At 49.7% G+C, this 18,848-nt stretch overlaps 1 protein-coding gene across 1 annotated transcript in view; it reads right to left on the reverse strand.

Moving 5' to 3' along the window:
* KIF14 (kinesin family member 14) overlaps positions 1 to 18,848 on the reverse strand; it is a 625,766-nt gene that overhangs the window by 269,848 nt on the left and 337,070 nt on the right. The window contains exon 20 of the mRNA XM_086957758.1: positions 11,531 to 11,624. Within this exon, the coding sequence (XP_086813884.1) occupies positions 11,531 to 11,624 (94 nt within the window). The remainder of the gene's footprint in view (positions 1 to 11,530; positions 11,625 to 18,848) is intronic.

An 18,848-nucleotide genomic window follows, 5' to 3' on the forward strand; every position in this document is an offset into this window, starting at 1 on the left:
TGGTGCTGAGTGATGTTTTTTATGGCCCTGAGTAATACTGTGGTGACCCTGAGTGGTGCAGTTTTTGGCCCCGAGTGATGCTGTTTTTGGCCTTTAGTGATGCTGTGGTGTCACTGAGTAATTTTGTTGTGGCCCGAGTGATGCTGTGGTGGCCCAGAGTGATGCTGTGGTGGCCCCGAGTGATGCTGTGGTGGCCCGAGTGATGCTGTGGTGACCCCGAGTGATGCTGTGGTGACCCCGAGTGATGCTGTGGTGACCCCGAGTGATGCTGTGGTGACCCCGAGTGATGCTGTGGTGACCCCGAGTGATGCTGTGGTGACCCCGAGTGATGCTGTGGTGACCCCGAGTGGTGCTGTGGTGACCCTGAGTGATGCTGTGGTGACCCTGAGTGATGCTGTGGCGGCCCTGAGTAATGCTGTGGTGCTGAGAAATGCTGTGATTAAGGAGAGTGCTATTGTTGTGGAAGGCTTTGAACCCAAAGTGGAAGCACACTGCTAATATTACCTTGGACTTTTATCTGAATACAAGCAAACAAAACCAGGTTGCTTGTGGAGTGCGCTTGGAAATATTACCATTTTCGATTCACTCATGCACGTCTGTTTGGAATTTGTCTTAGTTAAAAGCATTTGTCTTTGTCCTGTGCATCAACAAATAAAAAAAACTGACCCAATAGCGCTACATTTATAGTTAATTAGGCTGTAAAGAACAATATAACATAAATACCAATAAAAGGTGAAAAAAAAGAGGCAATAATACGAACAATCCAAAAACACCAGAGAGAGCACAAGGTGATAATAAAAACAATAATAATAATAAAAACAAGTTTGGGCTATTGACATTGTAAATGACAATGCCTTTTATTTATGTTTTTGGTAAATAAAAGATATTGTCATTTAGAATACTAATAGCTTAAACTCTCACAAATGCGAGAACTGTTGCATTGCAAATGCTTCCCCAAATGCTCTTGCAGCTATGTTCTAATTTTTCATCAACACCAGCATTACTGGTTTCCTATTTTCCCAGCTTTTATATAATTTCTTTAGAAGTTTCACGACCTATATCAGATTAAAAAATGCATTTCTTTTCCCCTTTGGGGTTGAAGTTTTTAAAAAGTGTCCATTTGCTGCAAACAGTGGCGATTAAGTGATACCTTTGCTCGGAGTGCGCACCCCCTTTCAGCGGGTGTAGGCAGATGCCATCTTCAGCAAGGACAAGTTTTAAAGAGCAGAGGAGCCTGGCCATGCAGGTCTGCAGTCTGCAGAGTGAGACGTGACGTCACAGGGGGCGGGTGCAAACATGTGTGTGAGGGAGAGAGTCAGATGGGGAAAACCTGAGAGGTGCTGCATGGCATGCACAGAGGACGACAGTCAAAGTCTGCACCAACCGGGATATATGCTGCCACACAGGAGGAGCTCAACTACATTACTATCGTGTAATCCAAAGTTCTTCACATAAAACATATTTATTCAACATTTCTTTTATTCAGTGGAGAGCCCTGACCAATGTACAGACATTGGAAAGATGAATGTTTAGGACGACATGCAAGGATTCCGCCTAGATCCCGGCAGGTCATACACAGATGAAACTGAGCGCTTGTTTATCTCTTGAAATGGTGAAGCTGAAAGACGTCACTCTGCGCACAGAGATAAAACAAATATTTATCCCCACTCTTTTCTGCACGAGCATGTTTCAAAAGAAGCTGAACAGTTTCATCTGCAGGTTTATTGTGCCAATGAGCCAAGCTGCAATCCGAGAGCTTCTTTTGAAACCTGCTCATGGAATTTGGAGCGGCACCTTTGATGTGCGCCGGACCCCGGGGGCCGTCTTGGGAGAGAAGGGGGCGAGCTGCTGGAGGCGGGAACCTCACATGATCTGAGGGGACTTGGAGTGGGTGCGGGGCGGAGCCGTGAAATAAAGACTCCTAAACTGTGTGGAGACCTGGCCTTAAACCCCACCGGGAGCCAATGTTTTTCTGCATGTTCCTCAGTGCAGTAACCTCTGCTAGCCCTCCTACACCCATAAACCTCTGGCACAGTTCATGTACACCCGGTTGGCTGCAGGTCACATGGCACCAGGCTAGGTTGCTCAGGTTGAAAAAGGTCTATAGCCAAGTATTCAAATCTCATAAATTCAGTATGATATTTCTTATGGTAAATTTCCAGTGTTTAAGTGAAAAAGTCACCCAACAAAACCACTTTAGAAACAGATTATTTCATTTATTTATTATTGAAATTAGTTTCAGAAATATATATATATATCTTTTTTTGGGTAGTGTTTTTGTTATTTATAAAAATACTTATTTATTCTTGTTTTTGTATCACAATTAATTTTATCATTGATAGATCATGTACACTCATTTTTTTTTAAAAAAAGTTATAAACAAACAGTGAATGAAAGGAAACAAAGGTGTTAGCAATGCGACAAGGTGAATCATGAGACAAAAGATGTTAGCAATACGGCAAGATGGATCACGACGCGCGTTTCGGCCAATAGCCTTCCTCAGGTAGCCGAGTATTGCTTTGGAGGCTATTTTAGGGGTCTTCAAATAGCCACACTTTACTAATAGTTGCGTTTTCTAGGTTTTCTGTCTTAGATTGTATACCTATGGTGTCACGGATCTGTCAGATTGTGGGAAGCTAGCCATCCCGAAAGTGAATATTCAGATGGAACGCTGTTATATGTTGTGTACACTTTCTAGGGTATCTCTTCTTGTGGATGACTTCTTTGTGCGGATAGTTTGTTAGTTGAGATAACTTTCTTTGGCATCAATAAAATAGTTTGTTCGTAGAGATTGCTTTCTTTTATACCGGTGTTCTAGGCGGTCATGGTGCAAACGGACAAGAGGCTCGGTTCTGTCTTTAGGGGTCCGTTTTTAAAGCGTTTTACTCTATTGCTGACTGGCAGGAGCCTCTCGGATTTAGTACCGCATCTCTGCGAGTCCGACGTGATGTATGGTTGCTCGCTGGGAGTAAACCGTGAAATAAAGACTCCTAAACTGTGTGGAGACCTGGCCTTAAACCCCACCGGGAGCCAATGTTTTTCTGCATGTTCCTCAGTGCAGTAACCTCTGCTAGCCCTCCTACACCCATAAACCTCTGGCACAGTTCATGTACACCCGGTTGGCTGCAGGTCACATGGCACCAGGCTAGGTTGCTCCATTGTGCTGGACATACTGAGAGGAGGCACCCAAGGACACGAGCCAGCCGCAGCTGTGTGCAATCCCTTCTCGAAGTTGTTGAAAGGCACATTCACCGCAACAAAAGCAGGGGGAAAAAGTAGGTAGCGAAGACGACGAGCCAGCTGGAGTGCTAAAAGGCACGCTCCTTGAAATAAGAAGCAGGGCAGTGGAGGTGGATGAGTCTGCCCAGGAGACGAGCGAGCTGAAGCACACAGGACAGCTAATAAATACATAAATAAATAAAGGTGCATATGAGAGGTGGGGGAGGGCTGCTTCAGCGGGGGAACAAAGGACTTCTGCATTTGTGGAACAGAGCATACCTAAAAGTTAAAACAAGCTGGTGTTAGTAATAACAGTAAATCTTTGCAAGTTTAAAAAAAGGGGCACTGAAGGCTATCGCAAAAGCAATCGCTATTGTAACAAGCTCTCAGCATTGCTGTGGGGGGGAGGGGTGGGCGGGGGAGCAGCAGCCTTTGATGTGCGAGCGAGTGGGAGGGAACGTCCATATGGGGTGTGATTGAGAAGTGAGGCCAAGCGCGCGCTGGGGAAGCATCGCGCTTGAGTACCTCACATGCATTGGGGACAATCCTCGCTGGTTTCAAGAGTTTGTTTGGCCTACATTAGATCTCGACATCTGTAATGCGCAAGCGCATTGGCAGAGGTCGAGACCTAAAAAGTGATATAAGAACCATGTGAGAGGTAGAAGTGAGGCCTAGGGCCTGTAGAACCGCTGGGGCAACCAGGACCACCCAAGGTAGGGACGCAGGAGACCCACAGGGGACACGTGCAGTGTCTAAACACAACCGCAAATCACCATAGACTTCTATGAGTAAAGTTTAAGTTACAAAGTTAAAGATTTAGGACACTTAGGAGTGGAATGCGAGGGAACCCCTTAAGTACTGGACACGTCGGGAGTCAAGACCCACGGGAGCACCGAAGTACTCGTGTTACCTCACCCAGGGTGCATAGGTGTCTTTTTGTGTCAGGTTTCGTCATCGATTCTTATGGAGAGCTACAAAGAAATGCTGCAGGCGACCAATAGCAAAGTGTCCGGATGGATCCAAGGGTGGATCGGAGATCTGAAGAACCTGAAAGCAGAGGGGACAGAGTCTGGGTCACTAGCCAGTGACCAGGATGGCGACAAGAAGATTCCAGCCGATGTCGGGTGCTTTCAAGTAAAGTAGGTGAAGCTTGACTCTTCAGCCACGAGGACCAGGAGACGTCGACAACTACCAGGAGCTGGATTTGAGCTGTCCCACGAAGGATGTCGAGTGCTGCAGCGTCGGAATCCGGATTGGACCCAACAAGCCTTGGCAACAGCAACCCACGCAAGATGACAAGATTGGCTTTGGTGACGACCAGCAATATCTTAGAGACTGACCCATTGGAGGGCAGTCAGAGCATGTCTGGAGCAACCAGGAAAGCTCAAGAAACAAAGGATTGCCCTTCGTGGGGACCCACTAGCCAAGTTTCATGCCAGAGCTGGGGCTGAGTGCCCCAGCAACCGGTTTGAACTGGGAAATGCATGGAGTACTTTGTGCCCCCCAGGCAGAGTCTGAAAAGCATTCACTGAATTCAACCCACCCGGCCCCAATACACTAAAGCCTGTCTGGGGACAGGAAACCAATTGTCCAGGCCTCCCCTGCCGGAGTTTCGTCCAGCAGCAGGAGGTCAGAGTCGTGTCTGTGGCAGCAGCATCCATCTTGTGATGCTGAGGCTCTTTTAAACATTTACCGGGTAAGTAAGTGTGTACATGCCTCCTCCCTCTAGACGGGTGGAATGCTACCCCAGCCTCCAGAACTGGCAGGGGGTGGGGGGGTGGGGGGGGGTCAGTATTTCAAAGTGTTTGACACCAAACACAACATGTTTTCATAAAGCAAAACCAAAGTTAGCATTAACCACGAGGATTATAATGCACACAAAACCAAGCACTCTACCTTCAGGATTGTCAAGGCCTGCCATAGGAGTGACTTATGGAGATATATATAGAGATATACATAGAGATATATATAGAGATATATATATAAGTAAGGGGTGCTTACACCACCTTACCCAAGCTGCAAGTGCAGACCTGTGGTGCCATTTTGGAAGGGCTTCCCAGGGGTGGTATAATACATGCTTCAGCCCCTGGTAGGCCTCTGGGGTACCTATGCCCTTGGTACTTAAGGTACCATATACTAGGGACTCATAAGGGTGACCCAGTAACCAATCTGGTATGTACCTAGTACATGCAATCAATTTAGAGAGAGAACAGCTATGCTGTGGTCCTGATTAGCAGGGCTACAGCCAGACTAAAGTCGAAAAACCAGTGAAACACAGCAAAAAGTGGGGGTAACCATAGGAAGCAGACCCTACTCACCTACAAGCACAACCTCATGCACTTCCATGGGGCCCAAGAATAGAATGAAGAGATTGGGAATATTGTCTTATCAGGGTTAAAGACGCCCGTCCCCACTAAAGGTGGCGAGATGCAGGGCGGACCCATGCCCTGACACTTCGTCAGTAGAGTGGGGACCGACGGTAGGCGATGAAGGCAAGAGGTGCCATGACTTCAAACGCCAACGTCTACCTCCGGATTTCGAAAGGGAATAACGCCCGCGGGAATTGCTACTAGCATGGACATGAAGTCGGTCCGTGGAGTGCATAGGGGACCGAGGACGACGATAAGACTTCGATGACTGACATCCTCACCGCAAGGAGCATCATGCGACATTCCCTGTGTGCTTTCAGTCTGAGCTGGCAACAAGAGTCACACTCGTAAGAGTCATGGTGCTCATCCAGACACCACATGCAAATGAAGTGAGGGACCATGGTGGACATTTGTCACCCACAGGTCGTACAAGGCTTAGACCCTGAAGACAATGAAGAAGGGTAGAAAAAGGCATACCGCTCCAGAGACGAAAAAACGCCAAGTAGGCCGAAAACAGCCAGAGGAACTGCAGTGCAGATCCACGTTGCTGGCGTGCAAAAGAAGGAACTGAAGTTAGCGTGTTGGGGGGAGAGCTTATAATGACATCACATTCAGGAGACAACGTCGGTACAGTCGTTTGACACCCTACCGACACGCAGAGGTACTGCTGAAACAATTTCCGGATTCAATACAATCAGGAAAAGCGGTGGGACCTAATGGCATACCCATCAAACTTTATAAAACTTTATAAAAAGACTGCTGATGTGACTGCCCCGTATCTTTTGCATATGTATCTTGAGAGTCTGGAGGCAGGGGAGCTATCGGCGAGATCAACAGATGGCCACCATATTAACAATCCCAAAACCCGGCAAGCCCCCTGAGGACTGCACCTCTCATCGCCCAATATAGTTGATTAATGGCGAAGCCAAAATTCTTGCTAAACTTCTTGCAACGCAACTTATCCCACATCTCGAGACCCTAAGACAACCAGATCAGTCAGGGTTTATGCCAAACAGAAGCACACCTCTTAACCTGAGAGGGCTGCATGGAGTGTTGACTCGTATGCCATAAGTCCAAGAGCCAGCGGTTATCCTCTCCTTAGACGTGCGAATGGGTGGAATGGTCCTATCTTTTTGCGGCACTTAAACACTTGGGCTTTGGCCCTAAATTCTGTGCATGGATACATCTGTGGTACTCAAAACCCCTGGAACATGTAGTGGCTAATGGTCATTTGTCGAGGGACTTCCCACTGTCACGTGGGATGCGCCAGGGGTGTCCATTATCCCCGTTGTTGTTCGCCTTTGTGCTGGAACCACTGGCGGCATGGATTAGATGGGAGCCAATGATCCGGGGGCTCAGGTGGACACTGAATTGGGAAGACCGCATCTCTTTATATGCGGATGATGTGCTGCTATATCTAACATCCCCTAAACGCTCCTAAATATTTGCGAAATTTTTGGGCGGGTGTCTGGTTACACCACTAATTGGTCCGAATCGATCTTGTTTGTATTGCATGGCCCGCCGCCATTGCTTCCCAAAGATTGTCCGCTGCAAATCACTGAGGGTACCTTTAAGTACTTGGGTATTTACATGACGCCTAAACCCGACACATTTTTTCAACAGACTGAGGAATTGAATTATTGGACAGCACAACTAAAAATAGTTAATCAATGGATACATGCCCCCCCCCCCCAGGCGGACCCAGCGTTCCAAGCAGACCGGCAAGGGCTGGGAGAGAAAGGCGTTCTGTCAGCACTATATAACAAAAAACGTTCTACTTCACTTATTGGGCCAACAGCATATACAGTTCACATATGGTACACAGCACATGCCAGATCAGGATGGCGGAGGGTCATCACACAGATGACACCGCTCTGCAATACTCACCGGCTCGGGCGACTCAGAAATAGTAAGGGGTTCAGTAAGTGGAACACAATAGGTATCTCTACAGTAGGTGATCTCTGGAACAAAGGCAAGATGGTCACTTTTGAACACTTAAGGAACCAATACGAGCTAGCTCCTTCAGAAATATTTAGGTACATGCAGATCAGGCACGCATTACAAGCGGTTTTAACACCCGGCACTGCTATACCGGAGGCTACTCCTCTGGAAGATAGGTTGTTAACTGACTATATGCACAAAAAGGCAACTTTCCTCTCATATCGTAAATTAGTTAATTTGCCTGACCCAATGTTAGCACTTAGGCAAAAATGGTCCCTGGATCTGGGAGAATTTGATGATACGGATTGGCAGGAGGCACTGTCGTCTCCACGTATAGTTGCAATACCTTCGAGGTTACGGTTAATACAACTCAAGATACTTCATTGCGCGTATTACACCAGATTGACCCTCTATAAAATAGGGACAGCTGCACTTCAGTTCTGCCTGAGGGAATGTGGGGAGGAAGGCACGTTTTATAACACCATATAGCAATGTCCAAAGATTGTAGCGTATTGGGTTAAGATAATGAGAACCATATCGCAGACTGTGGAGATATCAGTGGTACCAGAGCCAAAAAAGTGCCTGCTAAACATGTGGGAACAGAATGATCTTAGCCACCCAGCACAGGATTGGTCAACGTTGGGAATGATGTTCGCTAAGCGAAATATTGCCAGAAAGTGGGGTTCAGGAGAGTCGCGCACACTCCAAGATTGTTGTAAAGACATGGATGCAGATATGGTGGCGTAGAAGGCAGCATATGTACACCAAGGGTGTCCCCAAAAATGGGGGAGGGTAAGGGGAGCGCGGAATACATTCAGAGGTTACATTTGTGAACCACCTAGGTTGGAGACAGACAAGATATCCGATTAAGAGGGGAGGAGGGAGGACTGAAGAACGCGGTCTGTCAGTGGGGACATTCATGATGTTGCAGGTATTGAAGATGCATGCGGTGTCAGCGGAAATTGTACCACTGAATAATAACCAGTATGTATGTCTTCTGATTGTATTATGCCCTGACTTTCATAATAATAAAAAAAGAGTTTTAAAAAAATCATCTGAATCTAATAAAATTGTACAGGCATTGTATATTCATGACAAGTAGGGTGACCATGAATATGAAAGTCATGACCATGGGAAACAACACAAACTTAAGGAAAGAAAATGTTGCCAATAAGAAGTCTGTAACATGCGAAATAAAACTCTTCACTCTGATGCCCTTTATCTGATTGCCTGGAAGACAACTGTTAGACCTGTCAGCCTAGGGTGGTATTTTTTTGCCCTTGCCTCATTTTTTCCACCTACTTTTCGTTGGCTTTAGGACTCTGGGCACCCTTCCATTGCTAATCAATGCCAGGGTGCAGGTGCTCTCTTCCCCCAACATGGCTGCCACTGACCCCTGCTACTGCAGCGTGGTCTGTATAGGCGCACTCTAGTAGCCAGGAGCTAGCTGGAACCCTTAAAAAATGTTGCCATACCACCCTGCCAGCCTGCCCATAGCTAGAATGAGGGAAGCTCCTGGAACCTTCCAGAACAGGGGGGGTGACACCAACTGCCAACTGACGCTATATAAGGAAAGGGAGGAAAGCTTTCTAGTCAGTTGGGGCATCACTGACCTGGGGAACCCACACAGGTGTTTTAGGCGGGAGGGCCTAGTGAGGAGCCTATACTACTAGGAGTGACAGGATTTAGGTGCTGCCTCTTAAGCTGGGTTAGGTGTCCTAAGCTAGCCCCCTGATCTGGCCCAGTGGTAGGGAACCCCAGGGTCCATCTGCAGTGACTGAGGAAAAACTCTTCAAGCCTTCAGCTCAACCCCCCCCCCCCCCCCTCTCAGCAACTTCAAGAAACAAACACCCAAGGGCGCAGAACCATCCAAGCACCAAGAAGATTGCTTGCCTTTGACCAGAGACTGCTGGGGGATCGACCAGGTACTGGACTGTGCTGCCCTGCGCAACCCCCCCCCTGCCTGCAGTGGGCCCTCCTTGCCCCCCTGGTCTCCCCCTGACTGAACTGCTCTGTTGTCCCAGTGGAACAGTGTGAAAAACGCTTTATCCTGAACCCCCCTGGTCAGCGCTGTGGGTGAGACTCTGTCCTGTCAGGAGACTAGAGGTCGCCTTCCCTCCTGCAGACTCAATCTGCTGAGTGACATAGAGAAACGCTCTATTTTGATCCCCCCACTGCTCAGCGCTGTGTCCGAGATTGTCCCTCGGGCCCCCCCCCCCCCGGGTGACCCGCGCTGTGAAGCCCCACGCGCTTCCCGGGACTGGCGCTCCCGCTGTACCTTGGCACCCTGAGGCCCTTGAGGAGAGTTGCCCCCGCGGCGTCAGCGCCGCCCAAACGACGCCTCAGAGGCGCTGCTGCCCTGTCCTGTGACCGCTTGACCCGCGCTGTGACTAGCGCCGACATTGAGCCCCCTCGGCGGCCCCCGGTGCCAGAAGAGGGCCGCCGCATCGAGATTGTCGGGCCGCGTTAGGCCTGAAGCCGGCCTGGGCCCAGTCACGTGAGCGGGAGCGCCGCCGCGTCCTCGGCCGCGCCCCCGCCCAAGCTGCATCACCATTGGCTGTTACCGCCGGGCCCGCTGACAGCAGGGCCCGGCGCTTGGGGAAGCCACGTCTCACCTTGGAGGAGGGCCACGGAGCCAGAGAGCCCCCTCCGGTTGTGCCCCCACGCTGATCTTGATCCGGCCCAGGCGCTGGTGCCCCGAAGTCACCCCTGCACCGCGCCGGGCCGAGGGAGGCCCTAGGAGGGTCGAACACCCCTCCCCGTTACCAGTGACTGCGCAAGGGCCCTGGAGGGCCGAAAGTACAAGGTAACCCCCGGGGAGGAGGGCGGTAGGCCGGGTAAGGCCAGAGGTCGCCCCTCCCTCGGGGTGAACTGAGACAGGGCCCCGTTGGCCCCCCGTTTATGTGCCTCGAGAACTAGGAGGTCTGGGGATGGACACTTTTCCCCCCTATATCGTTTTGCATGCAGGTATCCAGCCTGAAATGTTCATGGTTACACCCTATTTACAAGCCTATTAATGGAAGGGTGATTTACTTCATTGTACTGAATTTCTTACAGGGGCGGGCTTCTACAGCTCCTGAAGGGATCAAACTGCGACATTTATTGATTCATTCTAAGGGTATTCTGATGATCTGATGCTGGGTCGCAAAACGATCAGTATTCACAAGAAGAAAGGCTTTTGGCTGTGTTCTTTGAAGTTATCTGTTGTGCTGAAAGTACTTGCTGAAATGTTTTATCCCTTTCTATGAAGTGCAATTTAGAAAGCGTCCAGAAGAGGTTTAATGTGGTACTTTACTGCAATGCTATAGTCGCCTCTTGTAGGATCCTCCAGGTTTATGGAAGTACCCTCTTTGCCTGCTGAAGAGTATGATGCGGCAGGCTATGTCATTTAATTTTTCACTGCTTAGATGAGCTGGTTATTATTTTAATGACAAGTCTTACTGCAACTGCCTAATGAAATGCTTAAATGAAATACTAATGAGTAGTTAAATGCATTACTTGCTTGATCCAAAGTCCATATAAAAGATCTTGATTTTCAAATACAACTACTGGTGTGGTCTCCATTATTGCGCCCACTGTGTGTCATTGGATGAGTGTGTTAAGTGGCTGCTTTACACGCAAGCCCCTGGCTGCCTTCCTGCTCGAGCCATGCTACCCCTTGGAGAGCTCGTGGCCCCAGTTCTTACAACAACACTCTGCAGTTTCCTTAAATTTGACAATTCATGTCTCTGCAAAGAAGTATCCAAGTATCACACAGATTGTAACATGTAACATTGCTGTAAAAAGTGCTTTAGATTTCTTCAGACAAAGTTTGAGAGCCAGTGTTGCAACTTTTTTTTGTCTGCTAAAGATCACTAAACAAGTGCCGTTATTCATTAAGAGAAGCACTGCATGTGGTACACAAAAGCTCATTTGATGAAAAACTTGAAATGAACAGAAAAGAATGTGTTAACACGTCTCACATATATTTTATTTGTAGATGTACGTGAAATAGCACTAACCTGATGAAGACGGTTTGCTTTTTTAATTTGCTACTAATAGCGTTTGCCTCCTGGATCATCATGGACAGCTTCATGGAATTCCAATTAGGCTTGACTAGGAGAAAAGGAAGACATAAAAACATTGCTGACAAACTAGGAACTATGTTTCACACCTGACTAAGAATAACCAATGGATCGCAACAAGCAAACAATTTTGTTTTTGTAATATATAAACGGAGAAAGAAAGGAGGTATGCAGGCCAACAGGACAACGTCAGGATTTAATAATTTTTAATTTATCTAAAGTTAAAAATGATTGGATCAGAGCAAAATGTAACATCTGGAGTGGAGTTTCGAGCACAATCGAACAAGTTACTTACCTTCGGTAACGATATATCTGCAAGAGACAGATTAGTTATGGTTTCCTCACCTTAGAATTACCCCACAGGCGTCAGACTGGATCTGGAGAATTTTTTCCTCCGCACTACCTCTGCGCATCAATAGGTGGCGTCAGTCGACTCCGCATTTGTCATTGGCGTCCTGGTCGCCGTAATGTCGTCGCGGTATCTTCTCAGACGGCGCCCTTGCGCGTTGACACCAGTTCTTTACACAACATTCCAAGCCAGAAGCACAGAGCCATGCAAGACACTGACCATAGGGCAACCAGTCCAGAACAAACAAGGAACATCTCCTATAAGGAATAAGGGCAGAGGCCCGGCAAAAAGACCCCAACCCAGAGGGCAGCAGAGAAGCATAGGGGCCAGAACCCCTAGCACTGAAAGGGGGGAAAGGGAAGGGTGGGGGGGTAGCCTCAACCTGGGGCGACCAGAGCTTAAGGGCACAGAAGCCCCTATAAACCAATCCTCCAATGACCAAGGGAGGAATTGGAACAAATACTTGTGCATAACTAATATATACTTTAAAACTCACTTGAACTTGCTGGGCTTACCTGTTCTTTTCCGGTCGGCGCCTCGTTCCATCGCGGCAAGTGCCGTTTGCTGTGGAGGGCGGTCACGACCTTGGGCACGCCCCCTGATGGTGTTTTTGTCGCCAGAGGCGGGGGCGGTGCCTATTTAGGCTAACTCACATCTTCCCGCGCAGCGGACGCACGTGGCGAGTAGCCGGCGGGTCACCAAAGGCGAGCCCGTCTGCGCACGTCTGCGCTAGTCTGTCGCCCGGTGCCAGAACCCCTGTCCGAGTTCTACAGCACATGGCCCCTTATGCCAGGGAGGAGTTACTGGCTCTCCGGTGTGAGGCTGCATGTGCTACGCTCTGCCAACGATGTCCACACTGTGGTTTCATGGCCAAGGAAGTCCCACTGGCATCACCACCTGGTAAGGTCATGATTTTAAAGGTACTGAGCCTGAATTGTAGGTCTCTAGTTAGGCATCATGAGGATGTCCATGACCTCTTGGTAGATCAATCTCCTGATCTACTATTTTTAACAGAAACATGGCTCACGATTGATTCCTCTGCCATTTTGACCCTGACACTGCCTCCTGGCTATATGATACAGACCCAGAATAGACCCAAGAAAAGAGGGGGCGGACTAGCTGTGATTTTTAAATCCATTTATTCCTGCTCACTCTCTCCCATGAGCATAGTTAACTGTGAATGCGCCCTTTTTAAGATAAAGGTCTCAGACATCTTTACCCTCACAGGGCTCCTGATCTATCGCCCCCCGGGCCCCGCAGGCGCCTTCCAGGAATCTCTGGTCTCCTTTATTTCTACGCTAGCGCTGCAGTCTGCGAACTTTAGCATACTGGGGGATCTGAATCTCCATCTTGAGTGCTGTGAGTCCCCTGCTGTATGAGAGTTTCTGGGTGATCTTGAGGCCTGCCAACTCATTCAGCTAGTCAAAGGGCCATCTCACTTGGCTGGCCATCTACTTGACCCGGTATTTTCTAACATTCCCAGTGTCTCCGCCTCTATTCCTAGTCCACTCAGTTGGTCGGATCACTTCTTGGTTCACATTTCTATTATGATCCCAGCTAGCTCCAGGAAGCAGTCCCTCCCGCCTCTCTGGAGGCGCCCTTGGCACAAACTAGATGGTGCCCTGTTCGAGACTAGCTTGAACAACTCCCGCCCAGATTGGCCAGAAGATCTGGAGGAAGCCGACCTAGTTTATAGAGACTGGGTTAATTCGTCTCTTGATGACCTCATCCCCAAGAAACTGTCCAGGCCCAAGCGAGAGCAATCCCATCCTTGGTACTCCGTGGCATTCGCTGATCAGAAAAAGCAATGCAAGCTACTAGAGCGTACTTGGAGGCGATCCTATGATCCCTTGGCGAAAGCCAACTTCAGATCAGCTACTAAAGCCTATCATAAACTTATAAAGAAAGTCAAGTCAAGGCTAATTACTATTCTGAACTGATCACTTCTAGCACAAATCGATTCAAGACCATCTTCTCCTTAGTGAAGGACATGACTAAGTCACCGGGGGGATGTAACTGTACAATAACATCTGACCTACAATGCGAAGAGATTGCTGTTTTTTTTGTCAACAAAGTCCAAGGGATCTACAATTCTTTTAAATCTGATAAGTCTGTTCTGACCTTACACCAAATTCCAGATTCACCCGAACTCCCTCATTCCCTTCTTACCTTCCCTCCTATCTCACAGACCAATATGGAACTTTTGACTGTAAAAGTTAAGTCTGGGTTTCCGGAGGACCCTGTTAAACCTGAAATGTTTAATCTATTTCAAAATTCCATCCTGGCGGAGGGTCAGGAGCTGATTGATAAATCCCTTCAGTCTTCCACCATCCCTAAATCGAGGAAATACGCTAAGGTTGTCCCTTTACTAAAAAAGCCCACCTTAGATCCCTCCAGGCCTGAAAGCTTCAGACCCATCTCTTTGCTCCCCTACTTGGCCAAGTTGGCAGAAGCGCACGTGAATGACATCTTGACAAATTATTTGGAGAGCAATGGGATTCTAGATGAGTCACAAAACGGATTCAGGGCTAACCACAGCACGGAATCCGCCCTGTTGGCCGTCACTGAACAACTGAGGGCGACACAAGATCTGGGTGACACATCGGCTCTGGTCCTGTTGGACTTGAGTGCGGTGTTCAACACGGTCTCCCATAGGATTTTACTCAGAAGACTATGGGAGATCGGAGTCCGAGACGGAGCCCTGGATTGGTTTGCGTCTTTTCTATCAGACTGTTCCTTCCAGGTTCATGCTCCACCTTTCTCATCCAGCAGGTTTCCATTGAGTTGCGGTGTTCCGCAGGTGTCAGCTCTCAGCCCTACCTTATTCAACGTATACGTCCGTCCTCTGGCAGTGCTGGCCAGAGAACGTAAGATCAAATTAACCTCTTACGCGGACGATACGCAGCTTATTTTTTCCAATGACATCGAAACTGATCATGCCAAATTCCAAGATGATATTCTGGCCATCTCTAGTTGGATGACCACGAACTGCCTGCAGTTGAATTCATCAAAAACGGAGGTACTTCTGATTGGCAAAGAAACACACAAGTGGGATGATCACTGGTGGCCCTCCACCCTAGGCCCCCCCCAATCCCTAAGATGGAAGTAAAAAATCTGGGTGTGACTATGGACTCCCTCACCCTAGAGCACAGCTTTCCAAACTGTGTGGCGCGACACATTACTGTGTCGCGCCCCAACCGTAGGTGTGTCGCGTGATGAAATGACTTCTGCCGGGAATCGGCAGAGTCGAGCTGCAGGGGCTCTTAGAAGGGGTCAAACAACAAAAAAGCCCTATTATAGGGCTTTGTTTTTGTTTCACCCCTTCTAAGTGCCCCTGCAGCTCGATTCTGCCGAGCATTTCACAGCTCTTTAAAGACCTTGTGCATGTTAATAGGGCCTATTAACATGCACAAGGTCCTTAAAGACCTGTTAAGTGCTCGGGTGCGGCTGTGAGCGGTCCCGGGCTGCCACACACGACAGGGGTGAGGGGGGGATGAGTGGGGGCTAAAGCCATCTGATGAAGATTAGCACAAACAACCGGAAATTGCGCAGGCCCGGAGAGATCTCTAGTGCAAACCCCCGTCCCCCAATCCCCTCTTCTCCCAGCTTTAATGGACGGACAGGTGCGCTCTGATACTGTATCTTGGTTCAGTCGATGCTGCCTCCAAAATACGACCAGGGCTGAAGGCAGCGCAAGGAGGGTTGAAAATAGGATGAAGGGTCTGCACAGAGCCCTGCTGCTGGGAAGACACCAGGGCCGGGAGGATCACGTCTGTATTTGGGGAATGCTTCAGAGGAGCAGACGATAAGAAAAGAGAACAGGAGGAGTGTGAGCTGATCAGCCAGATGTGTTCTCGGCCTTTGAACGGAAGGGAGGGGGCATCAACCAGAGTTTTAAAGCACAAGAGATGTCAAAAAGCAGACAAGTGTCTTTAGCATTATTAACTCTAATATAAATACAAGTGTGCTTACTGTCTCTAATATAAATACAAGTGTGCATCATGAGCAGCAGTTACAGTGCTTTGAGCCTGTGTGTGATAGGTGTCAGGAAATTATATATTTTTAGCTAGACTGGCCGACGTCCGTCGTTTTTTCCCCGCCCGAGGCCCTCTGATCGAACAATAGAACATTAATAATTTGAATAGTTTCTTCCAAAGGTAAACCTTCTAACGTCACAATTCTCAAAGAAAATGGCATGGTGTGTGTGGGGTGTGCCTGTGGTGGTGTGTGTGGTGGTGTGTGTGGGGAGGTGTGAGGTGGGTTGTGTGGGGTGTGTGTGGGGTGTGTGTGGGTGGGGTGTGGGGGGGTGTAGGGTGTGTGTGGGGTGTGTGGGGGTTTGTGTGTGGGGAGGTTGTGTGGGGTGTGTGTGGGGGGGTTGTGTGTGGGGGTGTGTGTGGGGGGTGGGTGTGGGGGTGTGTGTGTGTGTGTGGGGTTGTGTGTGTGGGGGGTTGTGTGGGGTGCGTGGGGTGGGGTGGTGTATGTGGGGTTGTGTGTGGGGTGGGGTATGTGTGTGTGGGGCCTGAACCCACCATAGGCCAGATGTGTTCTCAGCCTTTGAACGGAAGGGAGGGGGCATCAACCAGAGTTTTAAAGCACAAGAGTTGCCAAAAAGCAGACAAGTGTCTTTAGCATTATTAACTCTAATATAAATACATGTGTGCTTACTGTCTCTAATATAAATACAAGTGTGCATCATGAGCAGCAGTTACAGTGCTTTGAGCCTGTGTGTGATAGGTGTCAGGAAATTATATATTTTTAGCTAGACGGGCCGACGTCCGTCGTTTTTTCCCCGCCCGAGGCCCTCTGGTGGAACAATAGAACATCAATAATTTGAATAGTTTCTTCCAAAGGTAAACTTGCTAACGTCACAATTCTCAAAGAAAATGGCATGGTGTGTGTGGGGTGTGCCTGTGGGGGTGTGTGTGGGGGTGTGTGTGAGGGTGTGTGTGGGGGGGTGTGTGGGGGGGGTGGGTTGTGTGGGGTGGGTTGTGTGGGGTGTGTGTGGGTTGGGTGTGGGGGAGTGTAGGGGGTGTAGGGGGGTGTGTGGGGTGTGTGTGGAGTTTTTGTGTGGGGAGGTTGTGTGGGGTGTGTGTGTGTCGGGGGGTTGTATGTGGGGGGTTGTGCGTGGGGGGGGTGTCTTTGGGGTGGTATGTGTGGGGTTGTGTGTGGGGGGGTTGTGTGGGGTGTATGTGTGGGGGGGTTGTGTGTGGGGGGGTTGTGTGGGAGGTGTGGGGGGTTGCGTGGGGTGTGTGTGTGGGGGGGTGGGTGTGGGTGTGTGGGTGTGTGGGGTTGTGTGTGTGTGGGGTTGTGTGTGTGTGGGGTTGTGTGTGTGGGGGGTTGTGTGTGTGGGGGGTTGTGTGTGTGGCGGGTTGTGTGGGGTGCGTGGGGTGGTGTATGTGGGATTGTGTGTGGGGTGGGGTATGTATGTGTGGGGCCTGAACCCACCATAGGCCAAATGTGTTCTCGGCCTTTGAACGGAAGGGAGGGGGCATCAACCAGAGTTTTAAAGCACAAGAGATGCCAAAAAGCAGACAAGTGTCTTTAGCATTATTAACTCTAATATAAATACAAGTGTGCTTACTGTCTCTAATATAAATACAAGTGTGCATCATGAGCAGCAGTTACAGTGCTTTGAGCCTGTGTGTGATAGGTGTCAGGAAATTATATATTTTTAGCCAGACGGGCCGACGTCCGTCGTTTTTTCCCCGCCCGAGGCCCTCTGGTGGAACAATAGAACATCAATAATTTGAATAGTTTCTTCCAAAGGTAAACCTTCTAACGTCACAATTCTCAAAGAAAATGGCATGGTGTGTGTGGGATGTGCCTGTGGTGGTGTGTGTGGTGGTGTGTGTGGGGGGGTGTGAGGTGGGTTGTGTGGGGTGTGTGTGGGTGGGGTGTGGGGGGGTGTAGGGGTGTGTGTGGGGTGTGTGTGGGTGGGGTGTGGGGGGGTGTAGGGTGTGTGTGGGGTGTGTGGGGGTTTGTGTGTGGGGAGGTTGTGTGGGGTGTGTGTGGGGGGGTTGTGTGTGGGGGTGTGTGGGGGAGGTTGTGTGTGGGGGGTTGTGTGTGGGGGTGTGTGTCTTTGGGGTGGTATGTGTGGGGTTGTGTGGGGGGGGGGTCGTGTGTGGGGGGGTTGTGTGGGGTGTATGTGTGGGGGGTTGTGTGGGGGGGGGGTTGTGTGGGGTGTGTTTGGGGGGTTGTGTGGGGTGTGTGTGTGTGGGGTGTGTGGGGGTGGGTGGGTGTGGGGGTGTGTGGGGGGTTGTGTGGGGTGTGTGGGGTGGGGTGGTGTATGTGGGGTTGTGTGTGGGGTGGGGTATGTGTGTGTGGGGCCTGAACCCACCATAGGCCAGATGTGTTCTTGGCCTTTGAACGGAAGGGAGGGGGCATCAACCAGAGTTTTAAAGCACAAGAGATGCCAACAAGCAGACAAGTGTCTTTAGCATTATTAACTCTAATATAAATTCATGTGTGCGGGGTGTGCCTGTGGAGGTGTGTGTGGGGGGGGGTTGTGTGGGGTGTGTGTGGGTGTGGTATGGGGGGGTGTAGGGGTGTGTGTGGGGGGGGGGGTGTGTGGGGGTTTGTGTGTGGGGTGTTTTCAGGGGGTTGTGTGGGGGGTGTGTGTGGGGTGGTGTGTCTTTGGGGTGGTATGTGTGGGGTTGTGTGTGGGGGGGTTGTGTGTGGGGGGTTGTGTGGGGTGTGTGTGTGGGGGGTTGTGTGTGGGGGGGGTTGTGTGGGGTGTGTGTGGGGTGTTATGTGGGGTGTGTGTGTGTGTGTGGGGGGTGGGTGTGGGGGTGTGTGGGGGGTGGGTGTGTGTTGTGGGGTTGTGTGTGTGGGGGGTTGTGTGGGGTGGGGTATGTCTGTGTGTGGGGCCTGTGGGGGTAGGTGGTTCGGGCTCGCTCGCTGCGTTTC

Source organism: Lissotriton vulgaris, chromosome 1_1, assembly GCF_964263255.1.
Source record: "Lissotriton vulgaris chromosome 1_1, aLisVul1.2, whole genome shotgun sequence".
Lineage (NCBI taxonomy): Eukaryota > Metazoa > Chordata > Amphibia > Caudata > Salamandridae > Lissotriton > Lissotriton vulgaris.